The sequence below is a fragment of the Geospiza fortis genome, unplaced genomic scaffold (assembly GCF_000277835.1).
Source record: "Geospiza fortis unplaced genomic scaffold, GeoFor_1.0 scaffold38, whole genome shotgun sequence".
Lineage (NCBI taxonomy): Eukaryota > Metazoa > Chordata > Aves > Passeriformes > Thraupidae > Geospiza > Geospiza fortis.
The window spans coordinates 142,313-159,094 of NW_005054591.1; the positions used below are offsets into that span (position 1 = coordinate 142,313).

Here is a 16,782-nt window from a genome sequence, read left to right on the forward strand (position 1 = left end):
CCCCCACGGCGCCACCGATACCGGCACGATGGTGAAGCCGCGCTACAAGGGCCGCTGCTCCATCAACCCCTCCCGCGCCAGCACCAACCCCGGTACGGGCAGGGCCGCGGGCCGGGCGGGCTGAACCAGACCGGACCGGACCGAACCGGGGCTGATGTTCTCTTGTGTCCGCAGATCGCGTCGGGGGCGAGGGAGGGAACAACATGCGGGACCGAGCGACCATCCGGCGGCTGAACATGTACCGGCAGAAGGAGCGCAGGTGAGCGGCCCTGCCTGGCCCGGCCGCGATCCCGGGACAGGCCACAGAACGCCTCAGGACTGGAACTGGGAAGGAAAGATCCATTGTTTAATAAAAATTCTCGTTTTCCAATAGAAAATTACCACAAAAATTGTTCCCTGGCACAGGGTGCCCAGAGCAGCTGTGGCTGCCCCAGCCCTGGCAGTGCCCAAGGCCAGGCTGGACAGGGCTTGGAGCACATGGGACAGTGGGAGGTGTCCCTGCCATGGCAGGGGTGGCACTGGATGGGCTTTAAAGTCCCTTCCAGCCCAAATGATGATACTGTCATATTATATCTGATTTCTGATAGGTTAATGTGCCAGCTGATGTTCTAATGCCTCTAACAGCTTCTGGGCCTTTCCTGAGGCTGCTGCACCCTGCAGACACTCACAAGATGAATTTGAACTCAAACACATGTGTTTTATCCTGTATCAGAAATTCTTCTTCATTCAGCCTTCATTTCTAGAACATCAAGTTTTAGTTACTGTCATTTTTTCACGGTGTCCAAACCACTATTTTGGACTGTTGGTAGCTGTTTTGTCATATGGAAACTTTGTAAGTTGCTCTGTGGTGGGCTCTGCAACCCTGTGAGCTTGAAAGCCTGATCCTGATCCCAGGCTTGATCCTGAGCCTGATCCCGGGCTTGATCCTGATCCCAGGCCTAGTCCTGAGCCTGATCCCAGGCCTGGTCCTGAGCCTGATCTCAAGCCTGATCCCGAGCTCTCAGCAGCCCAGTGATGTACCAGGGGTACAGCTGGGAAACACTTGATGTATCTGCCTGGAGATACCCAAACCACACAGAATTCCTGAATTTCCCACAGCAGCACAGCTCAAAATCTCCCCCAAAACACCTGAAGAGCTTCAGCTCCCTCAGCATCTCCACAGAGGGTGCCCCTGTCCCACACACAGAGATCCATGGCAGGGGAGCAGCACCCATGTGTCTGTGCCATGGCAGTTCTGTTTCACATCACCTTGTTTGGTTTCTTGTGCCAAATTTGCCCCTGTTTGGAGAGCAGATGGGCAGGAGGGATTTTGAGATATTGCTAAGTTCAAACCAGGTCTCATCTTATAAATCCCGTGTGGGTGAGTCCTGCAGAGCTGGTTTTGTGAGAGAACTCAGTGGGGTTTGCCAGAAAACAGCACTGGTGCCTTTTGCAGCCCCAGGAGCCCTTCCTGGCTGCCACAAGCAGCTGCTGGGAGGGTCTGGCCAGGCTGGAGTGACACCAGGGGCTGTGACTGCCATCACTGCCACTCAGGGTTGGGTAACTCACCTCGTGGGATGCACAGCAGCATTCACCACTGCAGGGGAAGAGTCCCTCTGCATTTTGTGCCTCTGCTTCTGGCCTGGCACACACAGGGGCTGGAGGGGTCAGTGCTGCCCTTTGTGCACTGATTGTCTTCATTTGTCCCTTAGGAACAAACGTGGCAAAGTCATCAAACCTCTGCAGTATCAGTCAACTGTGGCACCAGGCACTGTTGCAAGAGTGGAACCAAATATCAAATGGTTTGGTGAGTTTTGTCCAACTTCCAGACTCAGCAAGCTTCAAAGCTGTTGAATTTAGTGTGTTACAAGGTGTTATTTTCAGAATGGTGATCTGAGAGCTGTGTGGGAAGGTGAGGGACTCCTGCTGCTGTTGGTGCCTTTTTGGAGCTACCTAAAAACAGAGGCCAGACAAAATTAAGGGAATAAAAAGCAGTTCTATTTATTGAAGGTCTTCAGGTACATTTAGGACAGACAAAGCCTCCAGAAGGGGCTACACCCAAAATGGACAATGGGTCAGGGGTTTTCACATTTTATAATTTTGGGACATTTGCATATTGGGGGTTCATCTTCCAATTGCAGCTTCAGCTAATGAAGTCATTGACCCCAAGTTTGCTCCCCCCAACTCACTTTTGTTTCCATCTCTCAGGGCCTGAGGCAGTGAGGTGTCCTTGATTGCCAGGCCTGGAGAGGAATTGTTGTGTCTGCCCAAAATGGGAAAGCAGCAGCTCACACTGAGTGTGGAGTTTGGAGTTATACACTAAAGAACTGCAGGATTACAAATATATTAAAAATATGAAAGCTGAAATCCTGAGGCATCATTGTCACCCCTTGCCTGTCCCTGTGCCTTGGGGCTTTGCTTTCCCTAAGGGGGGTTATTTTGGCTCCTGTTTTGTTCCCCAAGGTTTGCCCATGTGTATGACTGTAAAATGTCCTAGAGATACTTTAAAAATTTCCTATAAATGATGGGAAAGAAAGGGATTGGCTGCTTCTTTGGGCTTGGTCTCAAATAAAACCCTTTTGGTTTTCACTGGTATTTTTGTTCCTAGATGCAAAGTTCATGTTTTATTAGTGTCCCAGTTGGAGCAGTTGAGATCAGAAAAGGCCAGGTGTGATGTTTGTTTCTTACACTCAGGAAATACTCGTGTGATCAAGCAATCATCCCTGCAGAAATTCCAGGAGGAGATGGAGACTGTGATGAAGGATCCTTACAGGGTGATCATGAAGCAGAAGAAGCTGCCCATGTCCCTGTTCCATGACAGGATCAAACCACACGTGGGTATCCCTGACTGTGCACACCTGTGAGCAGCTCTGCTGTCCCTGCTCAGCGTGGGGAACACTGCCTTCTGCAAGGGGGCAGCTGGAGTGGATTCCTTGGGGAAGGATGGTTCTGATTCCCTGTCATTGTGGCCATCAAGTGCGAGGGCAAAGATTATTTAATAAAAATTCTTATTTTCCAGTAGGAAATTACCCCAAAAATTCTTTCCTGTGAGGGTGGGCAGGCCCTGGCACAGGGTACCCAGAGCAGCTGTGGCTGCCCCAGCCCTGGCAGTGCCCAAGGCCAGGTTGGACAGGGCTTGGAGTGACCTGGGACAGTGGGAGGTGTCCCTGCCATGGCAGGGGTGGCACTGGATGGGCTTTGAGGACCCTTCCAGCCCAAAGCCTTCATTGATAGGTGATGATGCTGTCATATTATGATCTAATTTCTGATAGGTTAATGTGCCAGCTGATGTTCTAATGCCTCTAACAGCTTCTGGGCCTTTCCTGAGGCTGCTGCACCCTGCAGACACTCACAAGATGAATTTGAACTCAAACACATGTGTTTTATCCTGTATCAGAAATTCTTCTTCATTCAGCCTTCATTTCTAGAACATCAAGTTTTAGTTGCTGTCATTTTTTCACGGTGTCCAAACCACTATTTTGGACTGTTGGTAGCTGTTTTGTCATATGGAAACTTTGCAAGTTCATGTCATAAGAACATTATTTAAATTAGGGAAAAGGTTGTGTTAAAACATGCATTACAAAAACAAATTGCTGCTTTCAGCCATGGACTGTTTGCTGTTCCAAGACAAGCTGGCTTTCATTGCAAGCTTTAAAATCTAGTTTTGATTGTAATTATCCCTGACAAAAATCTGAGAGTTTGGCGAGATTTGTGCTCTTGTTAGAAAAACAAGCAGTGATCAAAGATAGCAGCTGAATTTTCATCACGGTGCTTGTAATTGCATTTGACACCATTTATGGTGGAAGAACTGAAGCATGGTTCGTTGGCAAGTGCAGAATGTTTTGTTGCTTATTAAGTATCCACTCTTGTGTTTCTCAAAGCTTGAAGTGGAAAACTCAAACATTGTTAAGGAAGTGCCTGTCACTTACAGGCTGCCAGGGCTTGTTGAACTTGGGGCTCCTTCCCTGTGTGTCACGAGAGATTGGAAAAAAATTGGTGCTTGGGGTTTGTTTTTTTTTAACCAACCTGTTTTTCCTCAGACCTCCAGAGTTCACATTCTTGACACAGAAACATTTGAAACAACTTTTGGCCCCAAAGCACAAAGGAAAAGACCAACTCTGTCTGCAAGTGATGTGCAGTCTCTGGTGGAGAATGCTGAGGCCTCGTCAGAGTCTTATGACCAGGGCAAGGACCGAGACCTGGTGACAGAGGACACTGGTGTAAGGTGACTGGAAAGGAAAATCATTCATTGTGTACATGTATGAAAAGTCAGCCTTGTTTTTAAAGAAGGATCTGGTACCTCCATCAATGCTGTTACTGTGTGAGGAGGAAGGAAAAGGAGATTAGCTGAATGTGGGATTTTGGCTAAATACCAACTTGGGCTTTGTCCCCTCTTTTGTCTGTAAATTGCTTAAGAGAAGGTCCTGACTGTATCTGTGGTACTGATGTTTCTGGTGATGTCTTCTAGAGATGAAGCACAAGAGGAAATCTTTAAGAAAGGACAGTCCAAAAGAATCTGGGGTGAGCTCTACAAGGTAAATGGCACTTGGAGTTTGAGCAGTCACATCTGTCAGCCTTTACACATTTAGGGGCTTCAGCACAGCACTGAAATACTGTACAGCAACAACGAGAAAAACTCAAAAAGAGTAGATTTTAATTTCTAAATCTCTGCCTGACTGAGCTCGATTCTTGAGCTCTTGTCCTACAGGAACAAACATTCTTAAAATACATTATCTAGATGGGGACTGGCAGAGTGAAGGTGTCAGTTTCTCTTGGATTCCTGGGTCTTCACCACAAGTAAAAGAGTCATGTTCCCTTAAGTTTCTTTAGGCTAAAAACATCTGGCATGTTGATGGGGTCATCTAGGGAGAGCTCTGACCCTCAGTTCTCCATGAGCCACCATGGCTGCCAAAGAAATGGAGACTGAGTGAATCAGGGTGGTATGAGCAGTTTGTGTGCTCTCAGTGACTCTTAGGTGTGAAATTGTTTGACTTTTTGCTCTGCATTTCTGAATGTAGCTTAAAACCTCTTCATTCGGATCTAAAAGGACTGGGAATGGTTGAGCAAAACAGATTTCAGTAAGAGGCTGCCAAAACTGCAGGAAAAAGCTGTGAAACAAATTCACTTGGCTTGAAACAAGTCATAAATGACAGCTCCCTGCTGTAGTTGCTTCGTGGACTAACAGCAGGTTCCTGCTTGGTTGTGTGTTTCATATTGGTCCAGAAAACATCCTTTATACCCTGATGCATTATGAAATGGGAGAAGGGAGTTGTTGCTGAATGGAGGATGAACGCTGGGGGTTTGTGTGCTGCAGCACTTTAGTTTTCCCATTTGGGTGTAGTGTTTTCTTTCCTTGGTGCATAAGAACAGGTAAAAGTCATTCAACTGTCCAGGCTGAATTTGGAGGGGGTTTAGGAGAGGAGAGAGTAGAGCATCAATGGATGTTAGTCTGAACTTCACTAGTCTGTGGGGAACTAGCAGTTTGTGAAGGATACAAGGTTTTTAAATTAATGATGTAGTTTCAAATATGACTAGTTTTCATTTGGGAGGTACAGATATCTTGCTTTCTGCAGAATCCATTACTTCTGTGTGGATTTTTTTTTATTTTTCAGGTGATTGACTCATCAGATGTTGTTGTTCAAGTTCTTGACGCCCGAGATCCCATGGGCACTCGCTCCCCACACGTGGAATCCTACCTTAAGAAGGAGAAGCCTTGGAAACATCTCATTTTTGTCCTGAACAAATGTGATCTCATTCCTACCTGGGCCACTGTAAGCACAGTCCTGCCTGTTATTCTGTGGACCTTCTTTGTTCCTGTTGTGGCTGTAGCTCTGTGCCAGTCCCCATGCTGGTCTGGAAAGGCGTACTGCAGCTGGGGCACTGGGAGTTCTCTGCTTGCCTGCAGTAAAAGTAACAATTACCATGTAAATCTGTCCAAGTTTGGCCAAGTTGAGCAACACACGCCAGCCACAAATTCCCTACTTCCTCTGTCTGGATTTAACAGTTCAGCTGTTGTCTCCAGAGTGTGCTAAATGTTAGTCTGCCTAGGATCCATATCCACCCCAGCTGGTTTGCTTTATGTCATTAAACTAATGAGTTTTAGCTAGCAGTGAAGGCGTTTTTGGGAAATTGTTTGTCTTTAATACAAACAATACTCAGAGCTTTTAGCTGTTGGGCTGGGGAAGTGCTTCAAAGGTTCCTCCCTAGCAATGTTCATGTTGCAGTTGTGAACCCAGTGCAGAGGCTGTGTCCTCCTCTCTGAGCATGAAGTGTCACTGTCCAGCCCCAATCTCTAACCCAGTCCTCTTTGCCTCTCCAGAAGCGTTGGGTTACTGTCCTTTCCCAGGAGTATCCAACACTTGCTTTCCATGCCAGCCTCACAAACCCATTCGGCAAAGGTGCCTTCATCCAGCTCCTCAGGCAGTTTGGAAAGGTACAAAACAATTTTGGGGATCTGTGGTTGGTTTGGGGAGGTTACTGTGTGTGGTCTTTTGCTTTGTTAGCATTTGGGGTTCAGGACTGCAGTGGTAATTCTGTCCCTCACTCCAAGATGTAAAAGGATCTGTTATTTCTCACCAGTTACACTCTGACAAGAAGCAGATCAGTGTGGGATTCATTGGTTACCCCAACGTTGGCAAGAGCTCAGTGATCAATACCCTGAGGTCCAAGAAGGTCTGCAGTGTGGCCCCCATTGCAGGGGAAACAAAGGTAGGAACATCCCAGTGCTAAAGACACAAATGTGCTCATGTGAAACAGCCTAATGACCTTGTCAGGTTCTGCACTGACCTGCACAGGTTGTGTGACCCTGAGGAGGGGCTCATGGGCAGTCCCTGCTCTGGCAGCATTCCCAAATTCCCACCCTGCTGTACTGCAGGGCTATGATGGGAATGCTCAGCTGCCCTCACTCCCTGATCCAAATGCTGGGTCAGGGTCTTGGTTTGGAAAGACAGGAGTCTGCTAAGGAAGGCAGGAGCCTCCCCTGAAATGGAGAATGTAGACCCTCCCCACCCCTCCAAATTGCTATAAATTTTAAATTAAGGGGCTCTTGGGCAAAAAAAATATGGGAGCAGGAAATAACAGTTCTTTAATAGGGAAGAAAAATAAAAGGATAAAATAAACACTGCAGAGAACTAAACCAACACTGACAGAGTCAGAACCCAAGCTGACACCCTGTGGGTCAGGGTGCTGGCAGCAGTCCCATTGGAATTGTGGCTCAGCCCTCCTGCAGTGTCAGGGGTGGTTCTGCTGGAGCAGGGATCCTGGAGAAAGGTGCAGTCTCTGCCTCTGGAGATCCAGGGGTAGTTCTTATCAGCCATGCAGGGACATTCAATGGCTGTTATCAGCAGGTGTCCCCTCCTGAGGGAGGAGTGGGTGTGATCACTCAGAGAGAGAGATAAGGCAAACTGCCCACTTGACAAAAGACAACTGCCATACAGATGGTAATAGAAAACATCTTGCCTTGCAATCTGGAACGGTCAGGCTCTGTTTCTCTGACTCTTGGCTTCAAAAATGAATCAAGGCCTGTGTGGGGGTGCTGATGGGCAGCTGCTGGTCTCTTCCAGGTGTGGCAGTACATCACCTTGATGCGGCGGATCTTCCTCATTGACTGCCCCGGCGTGGTTTATCCATCAGGAGACTCAGAGACAGACATTGTGCTCAAGGGAGTGGTATGTGCCTGCACTGAGGGCTAGGAGGCTTTGCTTGTTCCCACTGTGATGGTGTCAGAGGGCTGATCCTCTACTGATGCTCTGCTGTGCTTTTTCAGGTTCAAGTTGAAAAGATTAAGAGCCCTGAAGACCATATTTGTGCTGTGCTGGAAAGAGCCAAAGAAGAGTACATCAGGAAGACATACAAAATTGAGTCCTGGACGGATACAGAAGACTTCCTTGAGAAACTTGCTGCTAGGACTGGAAAACTGCTAAAGGTGTGCCAGCCTCCTGCATTTGTGGGCTGGAAGGGCCTGTGGCCTGTTCTGAACATGGGAAATGGCAATGTTTCTGTTGCTCACGGGGCATGGGAGGGCTGTGTGCCCCACAAACATGGACATAAACTGTTCTGTTTTTCTCAGGGTGGTGAGCCTGACTTGCAGACTGTGAGCAAGATGGTTCTCAATGACTGGCAGAGGGGCAGAATCCCTTTCTTTGTGATGCCACCAATGGCAGAAGCAGTGGCAGGTCAGCCAGGTCCCCAGGTAAGAATGTGATGCTTGTGCCTCCTCTTCCCTCATATTTGACTTTCCTAATGGTATTCACTGCTGCTTCTCCCAGAGTGCCATGGATCTTTGGCAGTGCATTTCCTGGGCTCTGCCCAAGCATGGTCCTTCATGTGACACCTGAATTTGGTGAGGACCAGGTAGCAGTGCTCTTTACAGAGATGTCTGAGTCATTACTACCAGAAATGTCAGTAATCATGTTGTCATCTTGGGCTTTTTCTGATGAGAGAAAATGGAAGTTGTTCCTGGAGATGGTGGGACAGACTTTGGGGATGATACATCCTGCTCTTCCTTGCAGCCTCCTGTGTTGGAAGCAGCTGTGACATCCAGCCAAGGTATCACAGAGGAGAAAGTCTCTGAGTTGGTGGCACCAGGTGTGGAGGCAGCAGAAGAGGGGAACAACACAAACAATGAAATCAGGCAGCTCATGTCGCACGTTCGGCAGAACTTCGGCAGGATTAACGTGGCACCTCAGTTCTCAGAAGAAGACCTGGTTCCTGTGGATGTGCCAGGGTTTGATGACACAGATCATGATTCCTCTGGAGAGGAGGAGCAGGAGGAAGAGGAGGAAGAGGAAGAGGAGAATGAGGAACATCAGGATCCAGGAGAGGAGGAATTGCAGGTGGCACCAGGTGTCCAGGAGAGCTCTAAAGCGATTCTTAAAGCTTTGGAGGACAAGATTGCAAAATACAGAAAATTTTTGGATAAAGCCAAGGCCAAGAGATTCTCAGCAATAAGGTACCTGAATCTGTCCAATACACTGCAGGGGGGGAAAGGGTTGATGAGGCTCTGCTGTAGATTGACTCAATTTCTGACTTGCTTGACACATATAAGTTGCCACAGCTTATCTGGCTTAGCTATAAGGGTTGGGAATTGGGCCAAGTAGCAGTTTGTTTTTGAAAGATTATTCCAAGAGCTGCTATTTACCAGGAAATTAAAAATGTTCTCACTTTTGGAAAGCTTCCTCTCAAACTATGGATTAGAGTTAGCATTATCTTGGTTATCTGGGCAGCAATACTGCATCCTTGGATCTCTCCTTGATTTTGGATAATCCCAAGGCTGGATATGCCTGGGTGTTCATGCATGTGCAGTGAATCCTGGCCCATGCAGCAGGCCCAGTTTTAGCAAAGCTCACCCACCAGCCTTGTGAGGAGGGAGATTTCAAGGTTTAAGTGCTACATGTTCTCTCATATAGCACACAAGCACAGCAACTCCAGCAACAAGGGTATTGCAATATTCTGGTCCAAAGACTGCCTTTGATGCTGACAGGGGACTGGGATCTGCTGGAGTCTGATGGCTTCTCAGAGGTGGTCACTGTTTGTGTAACAGCAATCTTTTATTGCTGCTTTTATCTTCCATAGAATCCCCAAGCGACTGAGTGACCAAGTGTTTGCAAAATTCATGGAGAAGGCTGAAGAACCCAAAGAAACTGGAGACAGAGGTAAAACAAGATTAGTAGATGTTCTTAATCTACATTTGGAAATCCTATGAGCCAGAGAAAAAAATGGCATTAAGGGGAGAAGCATCCACTGGATCCTGTGTGCAAGATCTTTTCCCCTAAAACTACTTAAATCTCCCTTTAGCTGTCCCAAGGGCTGACCTGGTGTAGCCTTCCTGTGGAGCAGCTTTCTGTGTGATGGGAGGTGTCCCTCTCAGTGAGGGAAGATACAGTGAAGGCAAATTTTGAGTTCCAGCAGCCTGAGCCCTGGGCAGGCTGCAGCCAGAGCAGCCCTGGGTGTTACAGGAAGGAGTGGATGGGGTTTGGGATGTTATAAAAGCAGAGATACTTCAACCTATAGGTTTTTACTGAGGCTTCAGTTGTTGTCAGTTTGAGTAAATGCACAATCCAGTGTGAGAGCCCTGTCCTGACAGGATTGTGGAATTCTCCTGGACTTGGATGGGGTTGGAACAACCTGCTGCTCAAGAGCAGTTTTCACAGTAATAGCTGTGATTCTCTTGTGAGGAACATTCATGTTGTTTTGGTAGAAGCTCTTAAATACAGCCAAGGGAATATGTTGCTCAAGGAGTTGAAATGGTGACCTCAGCCTGAAATTCTTCAAACAAATGAGTGTTCTGGAAGATACCAAGGGCATGATCTCTGCTGTTTGCAGGCACAGAGAAGAAAAGAAAGATGAGAGAAGAGGATAGTGATGATGATGACCAGTTGGGTAAACAGCCTTGTAAGAAGCTCACATGCAAAGAAGTAAGTGTGCTTTCCTGTAGTACAACTGAGCAGGGAAACAAGCTGGCTTTTTTATCCTTGGCCATATCACTAACGAGCCTGTTGTCACTAAAGAGCTTTGAGACTTTGGGCATGAACAGAAGGGGAATGAAAACAGAATTCTGTTATGAATGTTCTGTGACAACTTCTGTCATCCCCCTCTTACCTGACTGTGCACACCAGATTGAATCTTGTATCTTGCTGTAAAGACAGAAGTGGAGCTTTCTCCCATAAGAGCAGGGCGGGTGCGTTCTGTACAGAGTCACATCAGTAACATTTTGTTTGAAATTATTTATTTTACTTAACGTGTGTGGAATGCAAAGTGAGCACCATTGGAGAGTTGCAGACACTGAGGCTCTGGATGCTGGGGATTTGCTAATGTGTTTTGTGTTTGCAGAGGAGACGAGCCGAGAGGCAGCAGCGCTCCAAGAAAGTCGGAGTCCGGTATTATGAAACTCACAACGTGAAAAATAAGAATAAGAACAAGAAAAAAACTGGCTTGGAGGGACAAAGATCAAAGCACAAAAAATACAACCATAAGCAATAGCTGCTTATTCTATTAAATTTTACATAAAACAGCTCTAGTATGCGGTGGCTTTTTTTACTATAAAACTTGCGGTTCCTGTTCAAAGCCCAGTGTGACCGGTCTGTCCTGGCCCCAGGAGCAGCATCTCTGTCTTTGTTTCTGCATCATCTGAAAGTTCTTTGTGCAGTTGGAGCTGGTGGTATTTCCACATCGCTGTCCCAGGCCAGCAAACACTGCAGTAGCCAAGCAGCTATTCCAGTGTTGCTCAGTGGTGGGGTTTGGGTGGGTTTTGTTCTGGAAACTGGCTTTATGGGGTTTTTCACATGACTACAGGGAATTCTCTTTGCCTTGTTCACCTTCTATGTAACCAGCTGCTCACAGAGGTACCTCAAGCAGAGATTTCATTTGCTTCCAGTGAGAAGTGAATCTGTGACTGCCATTGTGCCTCTACCTTTCAGCAGAAACAGTCACACCCAGAGCTCTGGTGTTGCCTGTGCTCAGTCACTGCTGATGGTTCTGATGAGGGATTTCCATGTACAGTTGACAGCAGCTTGCAGCTACTCAAGGAAATGCTCCCAAGACACCTGTCTAAGAGTGAGCTGCCATTTCTTTCTTGGTGTATGTGACTTACTTTGCTTGTAGGCACTTCTATATTTCTGAATCTTCTACAACATTTTCAGATTAATAATGTCAGAGAGATGTTTGCATTTAAAAATGTTTATTAGTTATTGCTTTGAAGGTCATTAGCACATTACCAACAGGCAAGTTCCAGACAAGTTCACTGTTCAAAGAGCTGACTGCTGAGATGGCTCTGAAGGAGGGAGCAGTAATTAATAAAGCTCTTGAATTTCAACTCTTCAAGAGAGAAAGAAAGAACACAGTTACACTGCCTGCTGTTACTGGTAAGTGAAAACTCAAGATCATTTTAGGAAGACAAATCTTTGTCACTAATTGCAAGCTTCTTGCTCTGACAGCTCTTCTGAGCCTGCCTTGAGGACAACAAAACAATTAATTCTTTGCTGCAATGATGCATTCAAGTTGGGCCTGAAAAACAAATGAGACAGTGGGACAAATTAGATTTCCTAACCGAAAAAATAAACCTTCAGTGCTGTGAAAGGCTAAATTTTCTGTTGGATGTTCACAGCAAGGAGCTGAGGGATGCTGTGCTGCTGCCAGGAGAGCCAGGCCAGGTTTGTTCCCCAGCAATTCCATTCCTACATGTTTTATAAATTAGTTTGTCGTTCCTGGCATGCACACTTGTTGCATTCTGAGGAGAACAGAGCTGGCCTTGGCTTCGTACAATGAGAGATTCTGTTTAGAATGTGAAGCATTGAGGAGGAAATTAAATAAAAGCTGTTGAAACAGTGGTCTGAATTCTCAGATTTGAAGCTGGACTGTGTGAGCTAAATTAAGTATTTGGCTCTCTAGCATTTGGAACATGAACTGACTCCGGGACAAGAGTAGCTGGGAACAGCAAATTTTGTGATTATTGAGAAAATTTGATGCCAGTTAGTGGATGGATGGGAGCAGCTACAATAACCCTCAGCAGTAGCACACACAGCTGGTCAAGTACAGGTACTTCAAGGAAGAATCTGATCTAGGATTTTGTGTCCTAAGACATTCCAAGGCAGCCTGAAAATCTGAGTTAAAAAGTAAGATCTGCAGGAAAAGCAGCTTGCTCTAAGGGAAATGTTTTTAACTGTAGCCAGAAACATTTGATGCTCTTCAGGGTGACATTCTTTCCTTATTTAAAAGATGTGGGGTTTGTTTTTCCTTTTAAAAACAAAGTACAGAGCAGAAGCTCTGTTCTCCCCAAAGCCACAAGCACAAATAATTATCCGGTCCCTGCACAGTTGTTCTTGGGTAATATTTAATGTTAAATGGTGTGTTGTGTTACTAGGGCTTTAATGGTTTTAATGAGAATTTTACCACTAGTATTTGGAATTCTGGATTTTTACTGACCTTGAGCTGCTGGTTTGTCCGTTTGAGGAACAGAACCTCCTCACTGTGTTTCTTCTCTTCTATTTCTCTCCGTTCTGTTTCTTGCCTTTCAATGGCCTCACATTTCGCTTTCTCTTCACTCACTTGTTTTTCCAGCTCCTCCTTCTCCTCTTCCAGCTCTGCAGTACAGATGTCTCAAGTTTTGTTGGAGAACAGTCAATTTTCAGTTCAGATGGGACTGATGCCTTGAGAGGCTACTTAGAACAGAGGCTAGACAGAGTTAAAGGAATGAAGGAGGTTTTATTAAAAGGCCTTCAAAGGACACACCTTGGGCAGTACAAGAGTCTGGCCAAGGCTACACCCAAAATGCACCATGAGTTAAGAGTTTTCATACTTTTGTAAGTATTGGTTCATTTACATATTGGAGTTAATTGTCCAATTACAGCTTCAGGTTAGGAAGTCCCATCCTCCCAGTTTGCTCTCCTCAATTTGCTGTCGTTCACACTTTTTGGGCCTGAAGCTATAATGGTGTTCTCAGGAAAGAAAAAAGGATTGTTTTGGCTAACTAAACTGTGAGGAGAAGTTGCTAACACTCTATATGAAGTTCAGAGTTATTTACTAATGCAGTGCAGAATCTGAAAAATAGAAGAGCTAAAATTTAAGGCGTCAGGACACAGTGGTGTGTGGTGCAGTCTTTAAAGCTGTACAACAAGCTTCAGAAGTGCAGCTAAGCCCGAGGAGAGTGAGCCGAGTATTTTGATGGTCTTTGCTGCCATCCTGTGGAAATGGAAACAATGAGTTTAAGGATAGAAAATCTGCTATTTTCATGTGCAGAAAGCTCCATGACAGGGCCCCAAGGCGTCATTCACCTTGTCTCACTTTAATTTTCAGTGAAGACTTGAGAAAAGATAACAGGTTTCAGTAAAATAATTGTATTATATTAATTGGGATACTAGGACTAATTAAACTCTTCTTTTGCATTGTTTTCAACAGTAAAAGGGAAAGAAATTCAGTATCATAGTTCATACATGGCGAGCAGAAACAGCAGATTATGTTTTTAATGTAATTATTTAGAATCTGTTGTACAATTGGAAGCTGTAAAGATTTAATGAGCAGAAATTTTCTAAACACTATCAAAGAAGGATCTTCCCATAAAATAACCTGCCACAACAGAAACTTGACATAAGCACTGTAAGGCAAACAGGAAGGTGGAAGGTGGAGGTTTGGAACTAGCATATGGGATGCAAATTCCACTGTGCAGACTACAGGTAAGGAAACAACTTTCCCACAGTCTGCACAGTGCCTGCAGAGCGCCTTGGGGGAACCTGCCAAGGACATATTTTATGAAGACTAATTAAACTCTTCTTTTGCATTGTTTTCAACAGTAAAAGGGAAAGAAATTCAGTATCATAGTTCATACATGGCGAGCAGAAACAGCAGATTATGTTTTTAATGTAATTATTTAGAATCTGTTGTACAATTGGAAGCTGTAAAGATTTAATGAGCAGAAATTTTCTAAACACTATCAAAGAAGGATCTTCCCATAAAATAACCTGCCACAACAGAAACTTGACATAAGCACTGTAAGGCAAACAGGAAGGTGGAAGGTGGAGGTTTGGAACTAGCATATGGGATGTAAATTCCACTGTGCAGACTACAGGAAAGGAAACAACTTTCCCACAGTCTGCACAGTGCCTGCAGAGCGCCTTGTGGGAACCTGCCAAGGACATATTTTATGATAAATCCTTTTGCTAGGATTTTTCTCCTGAGAAACGGAGAGGCCTCAGAAATGAAATGTAAACAATGATTATCAGTCTTACTGGCTAACCAAGGAGGCAAAGGGGGTGTTAGTTAGAAGGGGGGTTTATGACTTAGGGCAAGGATAAACCCACCCCAAACAAGATGTTTTTACCAAGCAGAAAGAGAGCACAGGCAAACAAGTCAGAAAAGTTGCAAGTACAAAAAAGGTCTCAGAATTTTCCACTGCAAGAAAACTGAAAACCAACTTCTAGCTTAAACTGTAATGTACTGACTTTTAGTGGTTGGAGAACAGTAACATGAATATGGTAATTATAGTAGTTATGATAGGCTATAGATAAAAGTTAAGGTATTGATTGGTTCTACTGTATTAAGATGCTAAGTAAAGAAAAGTATAGAATGCAATGTAACCAAAATAAAAGTATAGAATGCATTGTAACCTAAACTCAGGGTCTCCAGGGCTGCCTGCAGCTGGAGCTGACAGCTGTAGGCACAGCTCTGCCACCCACCACCCTGGACTGCTGTAACCACTTCGATGTACTAAACTGCATTTTGGAGAGCTGCCTGGAGTCCCACATCCCTCATTTCATCTCTTACAGTGGCACCCAATGTGTGGCACCATTAGTAAGAGCCTGAATGAGGGATGCAGGACTCCAGTCCTGCCTGCAGCTGGAGCTGACAGCTGTAGGCACAGCTCTGTCACCCACGACCCTGGACTGCTGAAACTCTTGGATACAATAAACTGCATTTTGGAGAGCAGCCTGGAGTCCCACATCCTTCATTCAGGCTCTTACAGCAAGGAAATCTGCTTACACCCCGTGGCTTACACCCCTTTAGTGCAGGTGGCTCACCCTTTTCTCCAGGTGGGCCTTGCCCTGCTCGGCCTGCAGCGCCTTGCGCACGCCGAAGGCCACGCTGCTCTCGTAGAGCGCCTGGTACGCCGACAGCGTCAGCTGCAGCTCGTCCCGCACGCGCAGCAGCAGCAGCCCCCGCTCCGCGCAGCTCACCGTGGTCTGCCGGATCAGCTCGTCTGCAAGGGAGGAGGGACAGAGCCTGCAGTGCCTCCGCCATGGACACGGCCGCTCGTCTCGCTGTCGCGCTGGTTTTTGAAGAATTTCTAAGCGTTCTGTGGTTTATATTCCTGTAACGAACTTTCTCACACGCTTTGTGTAAGTAACTTGTTGTTTTGCAGTGTTTTATGGAAGAGGAGGAATTTGATGGGCTGTTGGTTTGTGCAGTGTCATTGGAGAGGTGGCAATTTCACCCTCCAATCCACTGTCACAGCTAAGAGGGTAACTAGGAGGATTTAAGGCTGTTTTCCACATGCAGGCAGCCCCTCACCTTTGGGAGCCCAGCACTGTGTCATTAGAGTGTGTAACACACACACAGCTATAAGTAACTTTAAATAAACTTGGTTGAAGTGCAGCTAACCGGGTAACTAGGAGGATTAAAGCTGTTTTTCACAGGCAACCCCTCACCTTTGGGAGCCCACACCGTAGAGTGTGTAACACACACACAGTTGTAAGTTACTTTAAATAAACTTGGTTGAAGTGCAGCTAAGAGGGTAACTAGGAGGATTTAAAGCTGTTTTTCACGTGCAAGCAACCCCTCGCCTTTGGGAGATGAGGACCATGTCATTAGAGTGTGTAACACACACACAGCTATGTTACTTTAAATAAACTTGGTTGAAGTGCAACTGAGAGGATTTAAGTGTAACTACGAGGATTTAAGGCTGCTTTTCACGTGCAGGCAACCCTTCACTTTTGGGAGCCCATACCATAGAGTGTGTAACACACACAGCTATAAGTTACTTTAAATAAACTCGGTTGAAGTGCAGCTAAGAGGGTAATTATGAGAATTTAAGGCTATTTCCCACGTGCAGGCAACCCCTCACCTCTGGGAGCCCAGCACTGTGTCATTAGAGTGCATAACACACACAGAGCTATACGTTACTTTAACTAAACTCGGTTGAAGTGCAGCTAAGAGGGTAACTGCGAGGGTTCGAGGCTGTTTTCCACGCGCAGGCTGTCCCCAGGGTGAGAGCCGTGCCGGGCACTGACCGAAGCACTGCGTGTAGAGCTCCCTGCGCACGGGGCACAGCCCGGTCTCCCGCGCCTGCCGCTGCTGCAGCTGCCGGGCCAGCTG

At 46.1% G+C, this 16,782-nt stretch overlaps 2 protein-coding genes across 2 annotated transcripts in view; one reads left to right on the forward strand and one right to left on the reverse strand.

Moving 5' to 3' along the window:
• Window positions 1-7: 7 nt before the first annotated feature.
• Window positions 8-10,992, forward strand: GNL2 (G protein nucleolar 2). The gene is made up of 16 exons (XM_005429993.3): window positions 8-92; window positions 175-259; window positions 1,692-1,786; window positions 2,674-2,813; window positions 4,020-4,204; window positions 4,448-4,514; window positions 5,592-5,750; window positions 6,299-6,412; window positions 6,559-6,687; window positions 7,542-7,646; window positions 7,745-7,903; window positions 8,048-8,170; window positions 8,490-8,929; window positions 9,553-9,632; window positions 10,303-10,394; window positions 10,810-10,992. The coding sequence occupies exons 1-16, from the start codon at window positions 29-31 to the stop codon at window positions 10,957-10,959; spliced, it is 2,187 nt and encodes a 728-aa protein (XP_005430050.1). The 5' UTR covers window positions 8-28; the 3' UTR covers window positions 10,960-10,992.
• A 645-nt stretch (window positions 10,993-11,637) lies between these two features.
• The window catches only part of DNALI1 (dynein axonemal light intermediate chain 1), a 6,361-nt gene continuing 1,216 nt past the window's right edge, over window positions 11,638-16,782 (reverse strand). The window contains exons 2-5 of the mRNA XM_031064440.1: window positions 16,698-16,779; window positions 15,489-15,667; window positions 12,901-13,065; window positions 11,638-11,982 (exon numbers count right to left, since the gene is read on the reverse strand). Coding sequence (XP_030920300.1) covers window positions 11,947-11,982; window positions 12,901-13,065; window positions 15,489-15,667; window positions 16,698-16,779 — 462 coding nt within the window. The 3' untranslated portion in view covers window positions 11,638-11,946. The remainder of the gene's footprint in view (window positions 11,983-12,900; window positions 13,066-15,488; window positions 15,668-16,697; window positions 16,780-16,782) is intronic.